Source organism: Microcaecilia unicolor, chromosome 5, assembly GCF_901765095.1.
Source record: "Microcaecilia unicolor chromosome 5, aMicUni1.1, whole genome shotgun sequence".
Classification (NCBI taxonomy): Eukaryota; Metazoa; Chordata; class Amphibia; order Gymnophiona; family Siphonopidae; genus Microcaecilia; species Microcaecilia unicolor.
In genome coordinates, this window is record NC_044035.1 from 363460569 (window position 1) to 363477252 (window position 16684).

Consider the following 16684-nt stretch of genomic DNA (forward strand, 5'->3'; position numbering starts at 1 on the left):
TGGTGGGAGGCAGGGATAGTGCTGGGCAGACTTATACTGTCTGTGCCAGAGCTGGTGGTGGGAGGCGGGGTTGGTGGTTGGGAGGCGGGGTTTAGGACTGGACAGACTTATACGGTCTGTGCCCTGAAGAGGACAGTACAAATAAAAAAGTAGCACATATGAATTTATCTTCTTGGGCAGACTGGATGGACCGTGCAGGTCTTTTTCTGCCGTCATCTACTATGTTACTATCTAGCCTAAAGACCTGGCTTTTTAGACAGGACTTTGGAGAGACAGTATGACAAGAAGTGCCAGCCTGAGCTCACAAAGTTTACCAATTTTAATTCTATGCTCCATCCACTGTCTTCTCTTTACAGTTGTGTCCCTTTTTCTTCTGGAATGAATGTTGCTCTTTCCTGTCATTAATGGAGTTCCGTTTTCATTTTCCTACCTTATGCTTTTATGCATTAGACTGTCCACTGCTCTGCTCTGCCTTGGCACCTAGGGTGATCTATTAAATCCTAATAAACTATAAAATATGTGGAGAGAAGAGTAGGTAGAGAAAGAATGGGGAAAAGACACTCAGATGTGGAGGAGCAATTGAACGTGAGAGAGAGTCCGTAAAATGAAAATATATAGAAAGAAAACTGCAATAAAATATCATAAAAGAACAAAGTTGGTGTATAAATCAAATCAGACACAAAAAGCCTGGAACTAGTTTAATTTTGGTGGTGATTACCTATTGATTTTTCTCTGTCATAATAGTTTTTACATTTTTAAATCTCTTTTCTCCAGGGGTCTGCCCAGATGCCTGAAGACTCCTCCTCTAACTCCCCCACCCCCCAAACTTCTTGAGAAGTGGAAAGGAAGACTATTTGCCTGTTTGTTTGTTCGTTCAATCATCCATACAATAGGTTGCAACAGTTCTACCCCATCCCAGCCCTGGTATTTGAGTTCAGTAGCTTATAACATGCCAGAATTCACTAGCTTTGTAGCACAGGACAAGCAAAGTAATTTTATACACTGCAGACCAAGATGGGGTTGGCGGCTTCTGTACTGAATTATTTGGCCAAGCTCAAATTTAGATAGGTGAGTCAGATTGAGGAGTCTGACTGGTCTCTATGAATCAATATCTCAGCTTCCCCACCTCAATGTGGCACTCGGCCTCAGGGTTTGATGAATAGAGGCCAGGATTAAGTTTTAAAGTAGGATGGCAACTGAAATGTCAGCTAACATAGTAGCAACCGATGAACAATGCTGTTGAGATTTGTGATAGACCAAAAGATTCCATCCTATTCTCTGCTGTTCTGTATGCAGTTGCTTCTCGCCTGCTGTCCAAAGTTTCCAGAAGGCCATTCTTGTTCTGGATGGTCTGCGTAGTTGTTTATTTCTCTATAAGCTCGTATCACAAGAGTGAAACTAATCCCATAAAATATAACCAAAAGAATAGCAAAGGTTGCAGCCGCACCATCTGTTCCAGCAAGATCACAGTTCATCCAGGTGAGTCCATTTCTGGCATACAGCTGCTCTCTTCTCTTGCAGACATCAGTGGAATTTACCTGAAGGGCAAAATGCAGAAAAACACCCACAGCTGCTGTATATGCCAGACAGGCTAAAAGGCTGAATGCGGCTTCAAACAGTAGCCATTTCCTAGAAAACTGCTTGGAACCTGCTGCTAGAAGCCCCAGGGTAAGTGCACCAAGCACCAAGCAGAAAGCCAAACCACCGTAGAGAAGGGGAGCCCGGAGGACAGTAAACTGTTGATCCAGCTGCCGCACCTGTACCAGCTCTTGTCCCTCAAATGGAGAGTAGAAGTTGTTACTGCCAAAGCCAGAGCTGAATCCAGATAGAACAAAATAGGAAGAGATAACGCAGAGGAGAACGAGGGCATTCAGCACGACCTCAAGCAGCTGCAGCACACCTAGGAAAAGAGAGACATGAGCTCTTAGAAACACCAAGTCCTAATCACTGATCACACCTGAGCATAATATTAGCAAACAGAATCCTACTACAGGTCTCTTTGCTAGAATGAGGCCTGGTCTGACAAACGGGCAACTCTGTCATATGCCAGAGAGACAACCCAATAAAGGGTTTTGTGAACTGGTCAAATTAGCCCATGGAAAGCTTACAGCCCAGTCTGTGCTCATGTGCTGTAAATAGCTAGCCCAATTTTTTGTCCCAGTCCATAACTGGCTGCAATGTTGTGCCATCTGTGTTGTAACTGTTCTGTGGAGAAGAATGTTGGATAGGCTCATGGTCTTGAAAGACACAATGATTTGGAAGAACTGCTTCAGCTCCCTATTACCTATAAGTACTGACTACCACCTCTTACAGGCTGTTTCCACCCACCAACACATCTGCCGCTGTGTTCAGCTATTGATATTTAGTTTGAAAGAGGAAGAATGGTAGTGTAGCATTCCCTTTCAATTATATAAAAATAATGGTCATCAAAGTTGTAGGTGAGACATTTTTATTGAACACTGTACATCTGTGAGAGTTATGTTCCCTTTATGAGACCAGGAAAGAGAAAATGCATTTACACTAGATTTAAGAAGAACCAAGTCTGCTAGGAAAGAGGCCTATACCTGTATCTCAGAACCAGGGTCAGCTTAAGGGATCAGCCAATGAGGCACAGGCTTGGGGTTGCCAAAGTTCATGGGCATCAACAGACCCATCTCACGGATTTGTTCTTCACAGCTTGAGAGCATGTTCCTTCACTCCTATCACTGTGCTCTCCAGCTCTCTGTGTTACTGCCTGCACAACCACAGTTTAAAATAAGAAAACAGGCGTTTTCTATAGGAGGGGAGAGATTAGTAAACTCGACTCGGGAGAGAGACCTTGGGGTGTTGGTGTCTGAGGATCTAAAGGTGAAGAAACAATATGACAAGGCGATGGCCGTGGCCAGAAGGATGTAGGCTGTTTAGAGAGGGGAATAACCAGCAGATGAAAGGAGGTGTTGATGCCCCTCTACAAGTTGTTGGTGAGGCCCCACTTGGAGTATTGTGTTCTGTTTTGGAGGCCATATCTTGCTAACGATGTAAAAAGACTGGAAGCAGTGCAAAGAAAAGCTACAAAAATGGTATGGGATTTGCGTTGCAAACCATATGAGGAGAAGCTTGCTGACCTTAGAGGAAAGGAGAAACAGGGGTGATGTGATACAGACGTTCAAATATTTGAAAGGTATTAATAGGCAAATTGACCTTTTTCGGAGACGGGAAGGCGGTAGAACTAGAGGACATGAATTGAGGTTGAAGGGGGGCAGACTCAGGACTAATGTCTTGAAGTAATTTTTCATGGAGAAGGTGGTGGATATGTGGAATGCCCTCCTGCGGGAGGTGGTAGAGATGAAAACGGTAATGGAATTGAAACATGCATGGGATAAACACAAAGGAATCCCAATTAGAAGAAATGGTTCCATGGAATCTTAGTGGCGATTGGGTGGTGACGCCAGTAATTGGGGAACAAAACGGGAACTGGGCAGGCTTCTACAGTCTATGCCCTGATTATGACTAAATAGATAGGGATGGGCTGGAGTGTAAATTTTAAGGGGCTTCGACGTTAGCTCCAGAATTTAGTACAAGAACAGTACTGGGCAGACTTCTACGGTCTGTGTCCTGAGAAAGGCAAGGACAAATTAAACTCAGGTATAAAATATGTAAAATGAGTTTATCTTGTTGGGCAGACTGGATGGATCATACAGGTCTTTATCTGCTGTCATTTACTATGTTACTATGCTTCCATATTTAAATGTGCAGTGGTTGGAGATTTCTGGATAGGGACTGATGCTGAGATGGGAATGGCTGTAAGGAGGGCAGGGGCAGGAAGGACTGAGACTGGAACCAGGTTAATACTGTGACTGAGAGAAAGAAGCTGATTCTGAGGCTGATAATAGCAGATACTAGAACAGGGTGGGAGAAAGAGTAGGACAGGTACTTGGGGGAGGAAAAAGTAAAGGCAGATGCAGGGGGAAATGGAGAGGGAGGGGTATTGGGAAAATGCTAGGGTATGGAGGAAAGGCATGATACGAAAATATTGGACAAGGAAGTAGACAAGCAGGTACTGGGGAACAGGAGGGCAGACAGTGGGGAATACAGGAAAGCAGGGCCTCAGACATATGCAGAAATTGCTGATAGTAATCTGTAACATGCCATTAAAGTCATCCATAGTACCTAATGTACCAATGTAACGCCAATTACTGAAAAGGGTTCCGGGGTGCTCTAGGAAATTACAGACCAGTAAGCTCTTCATTACCAGGAAAATTTGTGGAAACTATTATAAAGAATAAAATTATGGAACACTTAGACAAACATGTCTTAATGGGACAAAGTCAGCATGGATTCAGCCAATTCACTTCAGTGCATTGAAGGCATGAATAAACGTGGATAGAGGTGAGCCGGGCCCAGTTGATGTTGAGTATCTACACTTTCAGGTGGCTTTTGACAAAGTTCCACATGACAGACTCCTGAGAAAATTAGAGAGTCATGGGATAGGAGGCAATGTCCATCTGTGAATTAGGAATTGGTTATTAGACAGTAAATAGATAGTAGGGTTAAATGGTAATTTTTCTCAATGGAGGAGGGTGAATAGTGGAGTGCCGCAGGACCTGTACTGGGACTGGTGCTACTTAACATATTTATAAATGATCTGTAAATTGGAATAAGTAAGGTGATTACATTTGCAGATGATGCAAAATTATTCAAGGCTGTTAAAACACGTGTGCACTATGAAAAATTGCAGGATGACCTTAGGAAATTGGAAGACTGGACATCCAAATGGCAGATGAAATTTAATGTGGACAAATGCAAAGTGATCCACATTGGGAAGAATAACAAAAATCATAGTTACCTGATTCTAGGGTCTGCCTTGGGGTTCAGCACCCACGGAAAAAATCTAGGTGTAGTTGTAGACAAGATGCAGAACTCTTCTGCCCAGAAGTGGCCAAAAGAGCAAACAAGATGGTAGGAATTATTAGGAAAGGGATGGTAAATAAGATCAAAACTATTATAATGCCTTTCTGTATCGCTCCATGGTGCAACCTAATCTTCAGCACTGCGTTCAGTTCTGGTTGCCATATCTCAAAAAAACATGTAGCAGAATTAGAGAAGGTTCAAAGAAGAGCAACCAAAATGATAAAGGTGATGGAACTCCTCTCATATGTCAAAAGGCTAAAGAGATTAGGGCTCTTTATCTTGGAAAAGAGATGGATGAGGGGAGATATGACTGAGCTCTACAAAATCCTGAGTGGCGTAGAACAAGTAGAAGTAAATCGATTTTTTTACTTGTTCCAAAAGTACACAGACTAGGGGACACTTGAGGAAGTTACATGGAAATACTTTTAAAACAAATAGGAGGAAATATTTTTTCACTCAACGAATAGTCAAGCTCTGGAACTCTTTTGCCAGAGGAGGTGGTAACAGCGGTTAGCATACCTGGGATTAAAAAAGGTTTGGACAAATTCCTGAAGGAAAAGTCCATAGTCTGCTATTGACGCAGAAATGGGAAACAACTGCTTGCCCTGGGATTTGTTGTATGGAGTGTTGCCACAATTTGGGCTTCTGCCAGGTACTTGTGACCTGGCTTGGCCACTGTTTGAAAAACAGGATACTGGGCTTGATGGACCATTGATCTGATGCAGTACAGCTACACTTATGTTCTTATGTAACAGAACATTGTCTCCTATCCCATAACTCTTTTCTCAAGAGTCGCTCACCTTTATCGACATGTTTATTAACAAATTCAAAGAAATTAAACAAATTGATAAGGCAAGGCTTCTCTTGGCTGAACCCATGCTGACTCTGTCCCATTAAACCATGTTTATCTATGTGTTCTGTAATTTTATTCTTCAAAACGTTTCCGCTATTTTACCCAGCACTGATATTGGGCTTACTGGTCTGTACTAGATGGCTATGGAGAAGGTGAGAGAAAAAATAAGGGAGGTCAGACCCTTGAAGGAGGTGAGGAGTGTGAAAATAGGTGAGGCAAAAGGGCAAATGGGAAACTGGACTGGGTTTAAGATATACATACAAGGAACAGATGATGATAGGGAGAGTGAAGAAACAGAAAATGGAAATGAAACCCTGCAAAAAGGACACAAAAGAAAACCAACAAGAGGAAGAAGTAGACAGAGAGAGCCTGTAACCAACACAACTGGAAAATACAGTGATAAGGCTACAAAGGAGAAATAGTTTCAGTTTCTAGAGACTGAATATATCAGCTTTCAAAATATACATTTCTTTGTATTCCACAGAGGAGGACCTATATCTGTTCTTTCTTCAGTGTTCCAGCATTCAGAGCATCTGGATTCTTGAGTTTTCTACTTCATAATTTTGTCTGCATATTTGCTTCTAATGTGCAGTATTTTATTCTTTACTAGGTGATAGTCTACTCTATGTCAGTGGTTCCCAAACCTGATCTTGGAGGCACCCCAACCAGTCAGGTTTTCAGGATATCCACAGTGAATATTCATGAGAGAGATTTGTATGCTCAGCCTCCACTGCATTCCCATCTAGCTCTTGAATATTCATTGTGGATATCTTGAAAACCTGACTGGCTAGGGTGCCTCCAGGAACAGGTTTGGGAACCTCTGGTCTATGATTTGCATGTATAACCACCCTGAGAGATTTTGTTATAACATGCAAGTTCTGTGTAGAAATCTGTAGCAGTCCAGCTTGTTCTCTTTCCCCAAGCTCAGGTGTGGATCTGAAGAAAAGGACGAAATACTTTGACTGAAAAATGGCTTTCTGAGTTTCTAAGGAATGAAGCTTAGCAGATTCCACTCATCACTGTGAAAAAGGCCAGTGCTGGATATGTAGGTGTAAATAGAACAGACTATGCTTAGGGCAGCACTTCTATGTATAGATAACAAATTATGGCAATGGGCCCCTGAATAAAGGGAAGCTTAAGGGTCCAAAAGAAGCTGAAGAATGACAATCTTGCTTTCTTAAGTAGGCAGGTTGTGTTTCTCTAAACGTCAGCTACAATTACAATAGTTGAGAAATACATTTCCCACATACTCCAACTATTAGAATTTTAGTTCAGACCACACCACCTACCCCTCTGCATTCTGAAGATGGGCTGCTGACTCCATTAATTTTGTATAGATTGATTGTATGGCCACCCCACTAGAATTAGCTGTTTTTGCTTATCTAAACTAACATTTCTGCTATCCTGCAGGGGCTCAAGACCTGTAATGGACACTTTGCCAATCTGACTTTACTCATTGCATTGGCAATTTATAGACACATAATTGTGAATAAAAGATTATTTTACTGACTTTGCTAAACCTGGTTTCACTTTAAGTCCAGCTTTTCAGAGATATTTTAGAATATTTGCAGTGTTGCTTTTCAGAGGTGCAGTTTATAATCTCAGAAAATGTTCTTTTTTTATCAGCTGGAGGTCCTGATGTTATAGAATAGTTGCAGTACTGTTTTCATAGGTAGAATTACTGCAGTTTGTAATCACAGAGAATGATTCTTGTAATATGTAGATTCTGTGCATGATTTTCTCTTTTTCCAGCTGGAGGTGTTAGAATGGTTGTAGTGCTGACTTTTCATTTGTACTGTTAGTGAAGTTTGTAACCATAGTCAAGGATTCTAACAACATGTAGATCCTGTGTTCTTCTTCCAGCTGGAGATGTTCAAATGTTCTAGAATATTTTCAGTGTTGACTTTTTCATAGGTAGGTTTAGAAGTTTGTAATTGCAGAGAAGGATTCTTGTAACATGTAGAGTCTGTGTAAGATTGTTCTCTTTTTCCAGCTAATACAGTTTGACTTACTTATAAGCTAAAATTGACCAGCATATTGTACATAGGATTGTCTCAACAATGTAGTCCCTACTCAAGCATTACCTATCTTGTGATGACATGCAAGGATAATATGTTTCTGCTGTATTTTCCCTTTCCTTGATTTGTTTCTTTTTAAAAAGGGATCCAGGGCTCATCTGGGAAAATACAGACCAGTAAGCCTGACGTCAGTGCTGGGCAAAATAGTGGAAACTATTATAAAGAATAAAACCACTGAACAGACAAACATGGTTTAATGGGACAGAGTCAACATGGATTCAGCCAAGGGACGTCTTGCCTCACCAATGTGCTTAATTTCTTTGAAGGTGTGAATAAACATGTGGATAAAGGTGAACTGATTGATGTAGTGTATCTAGATTTTCAGAAACCATTTCACAAAGTCCCTCATGAAAGACTCCTGGGAAAATTAAAAACCCATTGGATAGGAGCCAATGTTCTGTTGTGGATTAGGAATTGGTTGATGGACAGAAAACAGAGAGTAGGATTAAATGGCCAATTCTCTCAGTGGAGGAGGGTGAATAGTAGATCTGTACTGGGACCAGTGCTATATTGATTATCTGGAATGGGAACAATGAGTGAGGGATAGGGAAAAGTTGCAGGAAGACCTTGGAAGACTGGCATTCACATGGCAGATGACATTTAATATGGACAAGTGCAAAGTGATGCACATTTGGAAGCATAATCTAAAGCATAGTTACCTGATGCTAGATTCCACCCTAGAAGTCAGCACTCAAAGAAATGATCGAGGTTGTCAATACACTGAAAATCTTCTGTCCAGTGTGGCTGTGGCCAAAAAAGCAAACAGAATGCTAGGAATTATTAGGAAAAGGTGTGGTCACTCTATGGGGTGACCACACCTCAAGTATTGCGTGCAATTCTGGTTGCTGTATCTTAAAAAGGTATAGCAGAATTAGAAAAGGTTCAAAGATGGGCAACCAAAATGATTAATAGGACGGTACTCAATTTTTTACTCTTTCAAAAAGTACAAAGACTAGGAGACAAGGAAGTTACATGGTACTAATTTTAAAACGAACAGGAGGAAATATTTTTTCACTCGACTAGTTAAGTTCTGGAACTCTTTGCCAGAGGATGTGGTAACAGCGCTTACTGGATTTAGGTTTAAAAAAAGGCTTGGACAAGTTCCTGGAGGAAAAGTTCATAGTCTGCTATTGAGAGAGATATGGGGAAAGCCACTGCTTGTCCATGGGATCAGCAGCATGAATCTTGCCACCATTTGGTATTCTGGTTGGTACTTGTGACCTGAATTGGCCACTATTGGAAACAGGATACTGAGCTAGATTTATTAGTCTGACCCAGTATGGCTATTCTTATGTTCTAACTAAAATGCAGGTTCAGAAACTGAACCAACCAAAAAGGCTTTGGAATCTGGTGACTCTCCGCTGGAGACAGAAAAATACTGAATGTGCCTCCGTACAGTACACTTAAGGGGTGAATTTCTCTGTCTCCATCCACTGATGGGTGGACACAACACCCATTTGTTTTAGACTGGTCTGGTTGGATGCTATGGAAACAGTTCCTTCGATTGAGGTAATTAATTTCAGATAAAGAATTTTATCAGCAAGCATATGAAATGAAGCAGCAATTCAATGATAAAGAACATACCAAATCAGTGGTTAATAGTGTTTAAATGTGTATAGTGATGTATTATTAGATTATTAACAGCAGTTAGCCATGGAACTCAGTCTTCTACGCTCACTTGTGTATTACCTTAATCTTTTCAAGCTTATTTGATTAAGTGAGAGGTCATTTAATACTGGGAAGCATTACATGTGCATTCAGAGTTTATTGAATCAACTTGGTCTGCCCTTCAAAGATGCAGAAATTTGAAAGATATGTTGGTACATTCTTTGAGGCTCAAACCTAGACAAGAACATCAAGGCATGGGCTGTTTTGCATGCAGATTTTGCATAGTATGTAAATATTCTCTAAAGGTCACAGAATTCATGTACCTCCCCTCCTGGGTTCACATACATTCTATATAAGCCCTCAGTTTGTCCCTGTAATAAATTATATTTGGAGAAGACTTTGCACCCAATCAGACAATGGATTATTGAGCACTGTTCAGCAATTCATACACCTGAGAACACACCATTGGTTCTACACTGACAACTGGCCCCCTACTAGGTGGATGATTTAATATTTTTTGTACACCAAGTTGGTGTGTGATCTGTCAAAGCTGCTGGTACAATGAGAGCACTGATATATCTATCAGGAGGCAACTGTAACTCCTAAGGTGTTAGATTGTAATACTTATTAATGCTTATTGATCACAAGTTTTACTATTTTGAGCTTTTGTATCAGTATTTAATAATGCGCATGTGTGAGCTTAGTAAAGGAGGTTGCCATTTTGTCAACTTGGACATGCTGAAAGAATTTTTCAATTTAATAGATCTTACAAAGGTATGAAAATAAGTTAAAAATCCAACAATGAGAACACAAATCTTCCACACACACAAAAAAACCCTACAAGCAGGCAGTCTGTTTAATTTCATTGTGGAACTACAGACATGCTGTGTTCTGGATGTCATAAGCTTTATTCTGCCTTATCATTTTGACCAACTAATATTTGTTCTGTACCCCTGATGAAGGCTTTGTATGTTGAAACATGGCCCGTGTGTCACCATTCCTTTTGGAAAATAAACTTTTGTTTTTCCTGGACATTATGGTTCGCTGATTCCACTCTTGTGCTGCCTGGATGAAAATAAAGTTGTCAGCTCCTCATACGGATTTCAGATCATAGGTGTCTAGAAAGTTCTGAGCCACCTAAGGGTATCTGTGTGGATGAATGAGGGTTTATATGCGAGGGTGTTTGTGTGGTGGCAGAGAGAAAATAATGTTTTGCTACAGCTCATGTATTTCCCTCGGGCAATACAAACAGAATCTCGTTACAAAGAGCAAATATGGATTTACCATTTACAATTGCTGGAACCCCAAGGCTTGAACACTACCGTCCACTGGGGTTGTTTTATGTGAAAATGTAGCTGTTTTCTTCATTTCCAGTAACTACCGGGTTAAAACACGCTGCTACGAAGACATTGTGTATGTGGAAGCCAGGTTGCATGTGGATGATTATTTTTTTGTGCATATTTGTTGTTTCTTTCTAGGTGACCATTGGCTTAGATCCCTTAATAAAGCAGCAGCAAAACGAGCCATAAGTGATAACTTTGTGCCGATTGCCAGTCATTCTTGATAAGATTTTTCCAGTAATAGTGTTCATTCTAAAGTTTCCAAATGTTTAAAAAGATAGAAAAAACCCACCTGCCTGTTTAACTATATTTACGTCAATGATTATAACAGTGACAAACAGGCTCCATTCATAGACCCGGCTTTGACAATCAGGAGGTTATGCCCCTCCGACAAATGAGACTTTTCCCCCCATCCATTAATATCTAAGAGAACATGTTTGTTGACCTGACCACATTGAGGAAGCAGATTGTTTGAGAGCCTTTAAATTTATTAAGTGTTCTTAAATTAGAATGTAACCCACAATATTTCAATTTGAAGGGTGAGATGATTGCCACAGGTAAGCCTTTGGGAATTGCCAGTGGTATGTTTAAGAGCTGTTTAAATGAGCACCCCAAAAATGTATAAAAAATTAGTCGATATATGCATTTTTAAAAACCAATTTTGCAACTGTGCCAGATTTGGTGTTATTATTTCACAAATTTGTCCTTTAAGGGTTTATACTAACTTCTGAAAGACTATACCTCAAGTAAAAAATTAAAATGTGGTCATTTATGACAGGGCAGCACTGAATATTCATATTCGATTCAATTTGGCCCACATAGTGCCCCCAATATATTGTTCGTATTTGGTCAAATAGTGATTTAAAATTCAAATACAAATAATCCAGGGCTCCACCGTATTAAATCCATCTGAAATAAACACGTGATCTCTGATTTCACACTGCTTCTTTTATTATTTATGTTAAAGCTCGAAGCCCATTATTTGTATTCAGCCAAATAATATTTTTCATTTATTCATATCAGCTGAATAGTAAAAAATTATATTTGGTTCACCTCTAATTTATAATAGACACATTAAGCAGAACTTCTCATTTTCTCTGTTTTGCATCAAGCACATACAGTGGGGGAAATAAGTATTTGATCCCTTGCTGATTTTGTAAGTTTGCCCACTGACAAAGACATGAGCAGCCCATAATTGAAGGGTAGGTTATTGGTAACTGTTGGATTATTTGTAGTAAATAATTAGCAGATTTTAGTACACACAGCTTCAGCTTTAGAAATGTTAATTTCTTTCTTCATCTCTCTCTCATTCACCCCTGAATAATTCACTGCTGAGTCACTTTAAAGTTGAAGTAACAAAACATCTGTTTACTCACAGTTTGCAGTTAGATTATAATCAGACAGGCTTATATATACATATTACTATACATTTGTCTTATCAGCTCCTTCCATGTGCTTAGATGGTAATGGATGCTCACACCACCATAGATCCTCTCAGGTTAGGAGAGATCATGAGCTCCATGTGCTCCATGTGCTGCATGTGCTGTGTCTGCTGTGTCTGACCCCCACAGGAAGTTACATAGCTGTGTGACCTCTCTAAGTAATTCACATCAGAGGTCACAGAGTAATCACAGAGAAATAATAGGTGACAGGCAATGCATGTAAAATACAATTACATTCCAACAAACCCCTTCTCATGCATAACTGTCATGCAATTATTTATTCATACAAAGTCCAAGCTTTATACGCAGATTCACAAAATGTTCTCTGGGTAACGGTTTGGTCATGATGTCAGCTGTCATCTCACTGGTGTGACAATAGTGTAGACTGATGACCCCTTCTTTCACCAACTCTCGCACGTTGTGGTATTTCGTTGCGATGTGCTTGGTGCGTGACTGAACCTTGTCATTCTGTGACAGTCGGATGCAGCTCTGATTATCTTCCATTATCTGGATTGGTCTCTTTTCAGCTATTCCGAAATCCAGCAAAAGTTTTTCAATCCACATCAGTTCTCTGCACGCTTCCGATACGGCCACGTATTCAGCTTCTGTAGAAGACAAACTCACAATACTTTGTTTATGACTGGCCCATGAAATTTGTACATTTCCATACATAAACACATATCCACTTGTGGATTTATAATCAGAATGATCCCCTGCCCAATCTGAATCACAGTAACATATTAGTTTTGGATTACTATTGGCTGAAATCTTTAATTTACAATCAATGGTACCCTTTAAATACCTTACCATCCTTTTAACTGCAGTCCAATCTGATTTGGTAGGTGAGCTGACCCTTCTGCTCAAAATTCCTACTGCATTTGCTATATCAGCCCTGTATGTGGTAGCTAGATATAAAAGCTTACCTATGGCTGATCTATATTGGATGTTATCTGGTAAAGGTTCTCTTACTGTTTCATCTTTCAGAAAATCAGTGATCATGGGAGTGCTTACAACTTGGGCATCTTGCATACCTAAACTTTCAATAAGCTCATTTATTTTCTGCTTCTGGCTTAGAAGATAAGAACCATCATTTTGTTTCTCAATTTCTATACCAAGATAGTATGACACATTACCCAGTTCTTTTATCTCAACATTGAGGTTTAAACACTTTACAATGTCCTTGTACTCTTGCTCACTTTTGCTTGCAATGAGCAGATCATCAACAAAAGCTAAAATGTATGCATATTGTCCATTTCTGCACCTAGTGTACAAGCATTTATCTGCTTCACCTTGCTTAAATCCTAAATTTGTCAATATTTCATGCAATTTATCATTCCAACATTCTGCACCTTGCTTTAATCCATAAAGACCTTTGTTTAATTTACACACTAGCTGTCTTTGTTTTGTATTTATGAAACCTGTTGGCTGTTCCATGTACAAGTCTTCAGTTATATCTCCGTGAAGAAATGCTGTTTTCACATCAATGTGGTTGACTTGCATGCCTTTTGAGACTGCAATGCTCAGAAGTGTTCTTATTGTCGTGTGTTTCACTACAGGTGCAAACACTTCATCAAAATCTTCTCCATATTTTTGAAGATATCCCTTTGCCACTAATCTGGCTTTATACCTTTCCACTTTTCCTTGTGCATTCCTTTTTAACTTGAATACCCATTTGCATCCTATAGCTTTCTTGCCAGGAGGTAATTTTGTAAGAATCCAAGTATTATTTTTATCCAATGCATCAATTTCTTCTTGTGCAGCTTTATGCCATTCAGCAGCTTCTTCTGCTGGCATTTTCTCAATCTCATCCCATGTTAAGGGCTCTTGAGCTTCTGCTGACTTTGTTAGGTAAGACAGTCTTGGGGGTGGAACACCTTTGTTTTCCCTGGATGAGCGTCTGACAACAGGTTGGTCTGACCTTTCCGCATCCTCTAAATCTGAGAGTCCTTCTCCAATTGATTCCCCTTCTCCAACTGTACTGTCTTCTTCAATGATCCTTTCTGTGTCTGCTTCCTCTGCCTGTTCCTCGTTAGATACAGGTGAGTTGCTTTCAGACATCTGCCTTGGTATGGCATTTATATACACTGGCATGTCTATTATGGTTCTAGTTTCATATTCTGGATGATAAGGCTCATCTGGGATAATCCAGCCTTTATCAACCCTTTTGTTTTCATCAAAATATGTAACATGTCTTATGCCAACAATGCCAGTTTTCAGATTCAAAATTCTATATCCTTTGTGTCCTGGAGCATAGCCAACTAAAATGCCCCTTTCTGTTGTGGAATCCAGCTTATGCCTTCTTTGCTTTGGTACATGAGCATATGCTGTACTTCCAAATGTTCTTATGTGTGACAGGTTTGGCTTCCTACCATGCCATGTCTCATGTGGTGTGCGCTCAGCGCCATTAGTTGGCATTCTGTTTTGTAGGTACACTGCTGTGAGAATGGCTTCCCCCCATAGTCTTTTAGGGAGATTGCTATCTGACAGCATACATCTGGTCATTTCCACAAGTGACCTAAATTTTCTCTCTGCAACAGAATTTTGTTCTGGTGTATAAGCTACTGTTGTGATATGTTGAATGCCTTCTTGTTCTAGAAATGTGCGCATGCTTTGTGAAGTGAACTCACCACCATTGTCGGTCTGAAGAACCTTTGGTTTTCTTTCAAATTTATTGCTCACCATGGCTACGTATTTCTTCAGCATGTCTGTGACTTGACTTTTTTCTTTCAGCAAATAGGCCACACAGTATCTAGAGAAATCATCCAAGAATATTAGCACAAATCTGTTATTTCCCAATGATGGGATATTAAACGGTCCACATAAGTCACTGTGTATTAAGTCCAGCACTTTATTACTCCTATTTCCTGTGTATGCAGGAAATGAGGGTCTCACACCTTTTTGAGTAACACAGTCTATGCATTTCTCCATTTTACCAGCATCTGCACTGATTTGAATGCCTGTGGCTAGTTGCCTACTGTAAAGATCCTGGATCACCTTAGAATCACGATGTCCCAGGCGGCGGTGCCAGATTTCCAGACTACATTTACCATCATTCTTCCTTACTTGCGCCATATGTGAGGCTTCACCTGAAATGTTCAGCTTATAAACATCATTATGCATAAAAGCTTCAGCATACACTTCATCATTTTTAGAGATTGTGCACTTACTGTTTTCAAAATGAATCACAAATCCCTTCTTATCTAATGTAGATACACTAAGCATATTGCAAACTGCTTGGGGAATATACAAGACATCACTTACAGGAATTTCTTTAACTTCATTAGACACTTTGCATTTTAAGAATCCAATACCTTTTGCTTGGATCTTAGCAGTCCCTGCGTTTGCAGTTTTAAGAATACCTTCCTCTGGACACATTTCCTGAAAGAAATCCTTACAATTGGTTAAATGGCATGTGCTCCCTGAATCCAAAATCCAAGTACTTTCATTTGAATTATTATTTACCATAGTCAAAGATTTTTCTGCCATTAGAAAGCCCTTGTGTTTATCTTTGTCCTCCATACATTTCCTGGTTTGAAAATTCTTTAGTTCCATTGGCTTAGGTGAGCTAGAGGGAGTGTTTTGTGTTTCCTTACACCATTTAGATACATGTCCCTCCTTTCCACATGAGTAGCAAATCAGCTTGCCCTTGGGTGGAGTTTTCCCATAGCTCCGCCTTCCTCTGTTCTTTGCCAAGAAATTTGTTTCATTTCTCTCTGACTTGCTTTGAGAACACATCTCCTCAGAATCATTTATTATGCATTCCTGCCTTAGTTTTGATGTTGCCTGTTCAAAAGATTGCCCTTCAATGGCCTCATTTACAGACCTAAAAACATCAAACTTCTTTGATAGTGAGGTAAAAAGAAATGCTCTTTTCAATGCATCACACATGGGAATTCCAGAAAGTTCTAACTTTTGAAATGAAGACATAAGATACATAATGTGATCATTACATTTACTTTTATCCCTTAATTTGGTTTCATTCAACTCTGCCAACCAAATTGGTTGCTGCTTTGCATATGTAGTTGCATACATTGTTCTCAGTTTATATAAAATGTCCTTTGGTGTATCTTTTCCCTCCACTAATATGGCTTGTTTCTCTGAGAGAGCTTCCAAAAGCATGCACTTCACATAATAGTTTGCATTGTCCCATTCAGCCATATTTTCAGCTGTTCTGTCTTGGTCTAAGCATATATTTAATCCTTTTGCTCGAAGGAGACATATGAATCTTAGTTCCCACAGCTGATAATTAAACTCAGTTAATCTAGGCACCTTGAGAGAATAGAACAATGGTGAATTTCCTCCCTCAGCCATTTTCTTAGCCTTCTGTCTGCTGTGTGGGGGGAGAGAGAGACAGACTGAATCTTTCCTTTAAAACTTAAGAGAAAAATGTGGCCTTTTTTCTGCCTGGTAATATTTCTCTTCTTTTTCAATTCCTGAGCCCCTGGGCCCATAACCCTTTTGTTGGATTATTTG

At 39.9% G+C, this 16684-nt stretch overlaps 1 protein-coding gene across 1 annotated transcript in view; it reads right to left on the bottom strand.

Annotated features, from left to right (window-relative positions):
- Window positions 1–215: 215 nt before the first annotated feature.
- The window catches only part of MARVELD3 (MARVEL domain containing 3), a 70574-nt gene continuing 54105 nt past the window's right edge, over window positions 216–16684 (bottom strand). Inside the window, exon 4 of the mRNA XM_030205075.1 lies at window positions 216–1900. Within this exon, the coding sequence (XP_030060935.1) occupies window positions 1272–1900 (629 nt within the window). The 3' untranslated portion in view covers window positions 216–1271. The remainder of the gene's footprint in view (window positions 1901–16684) is intronic.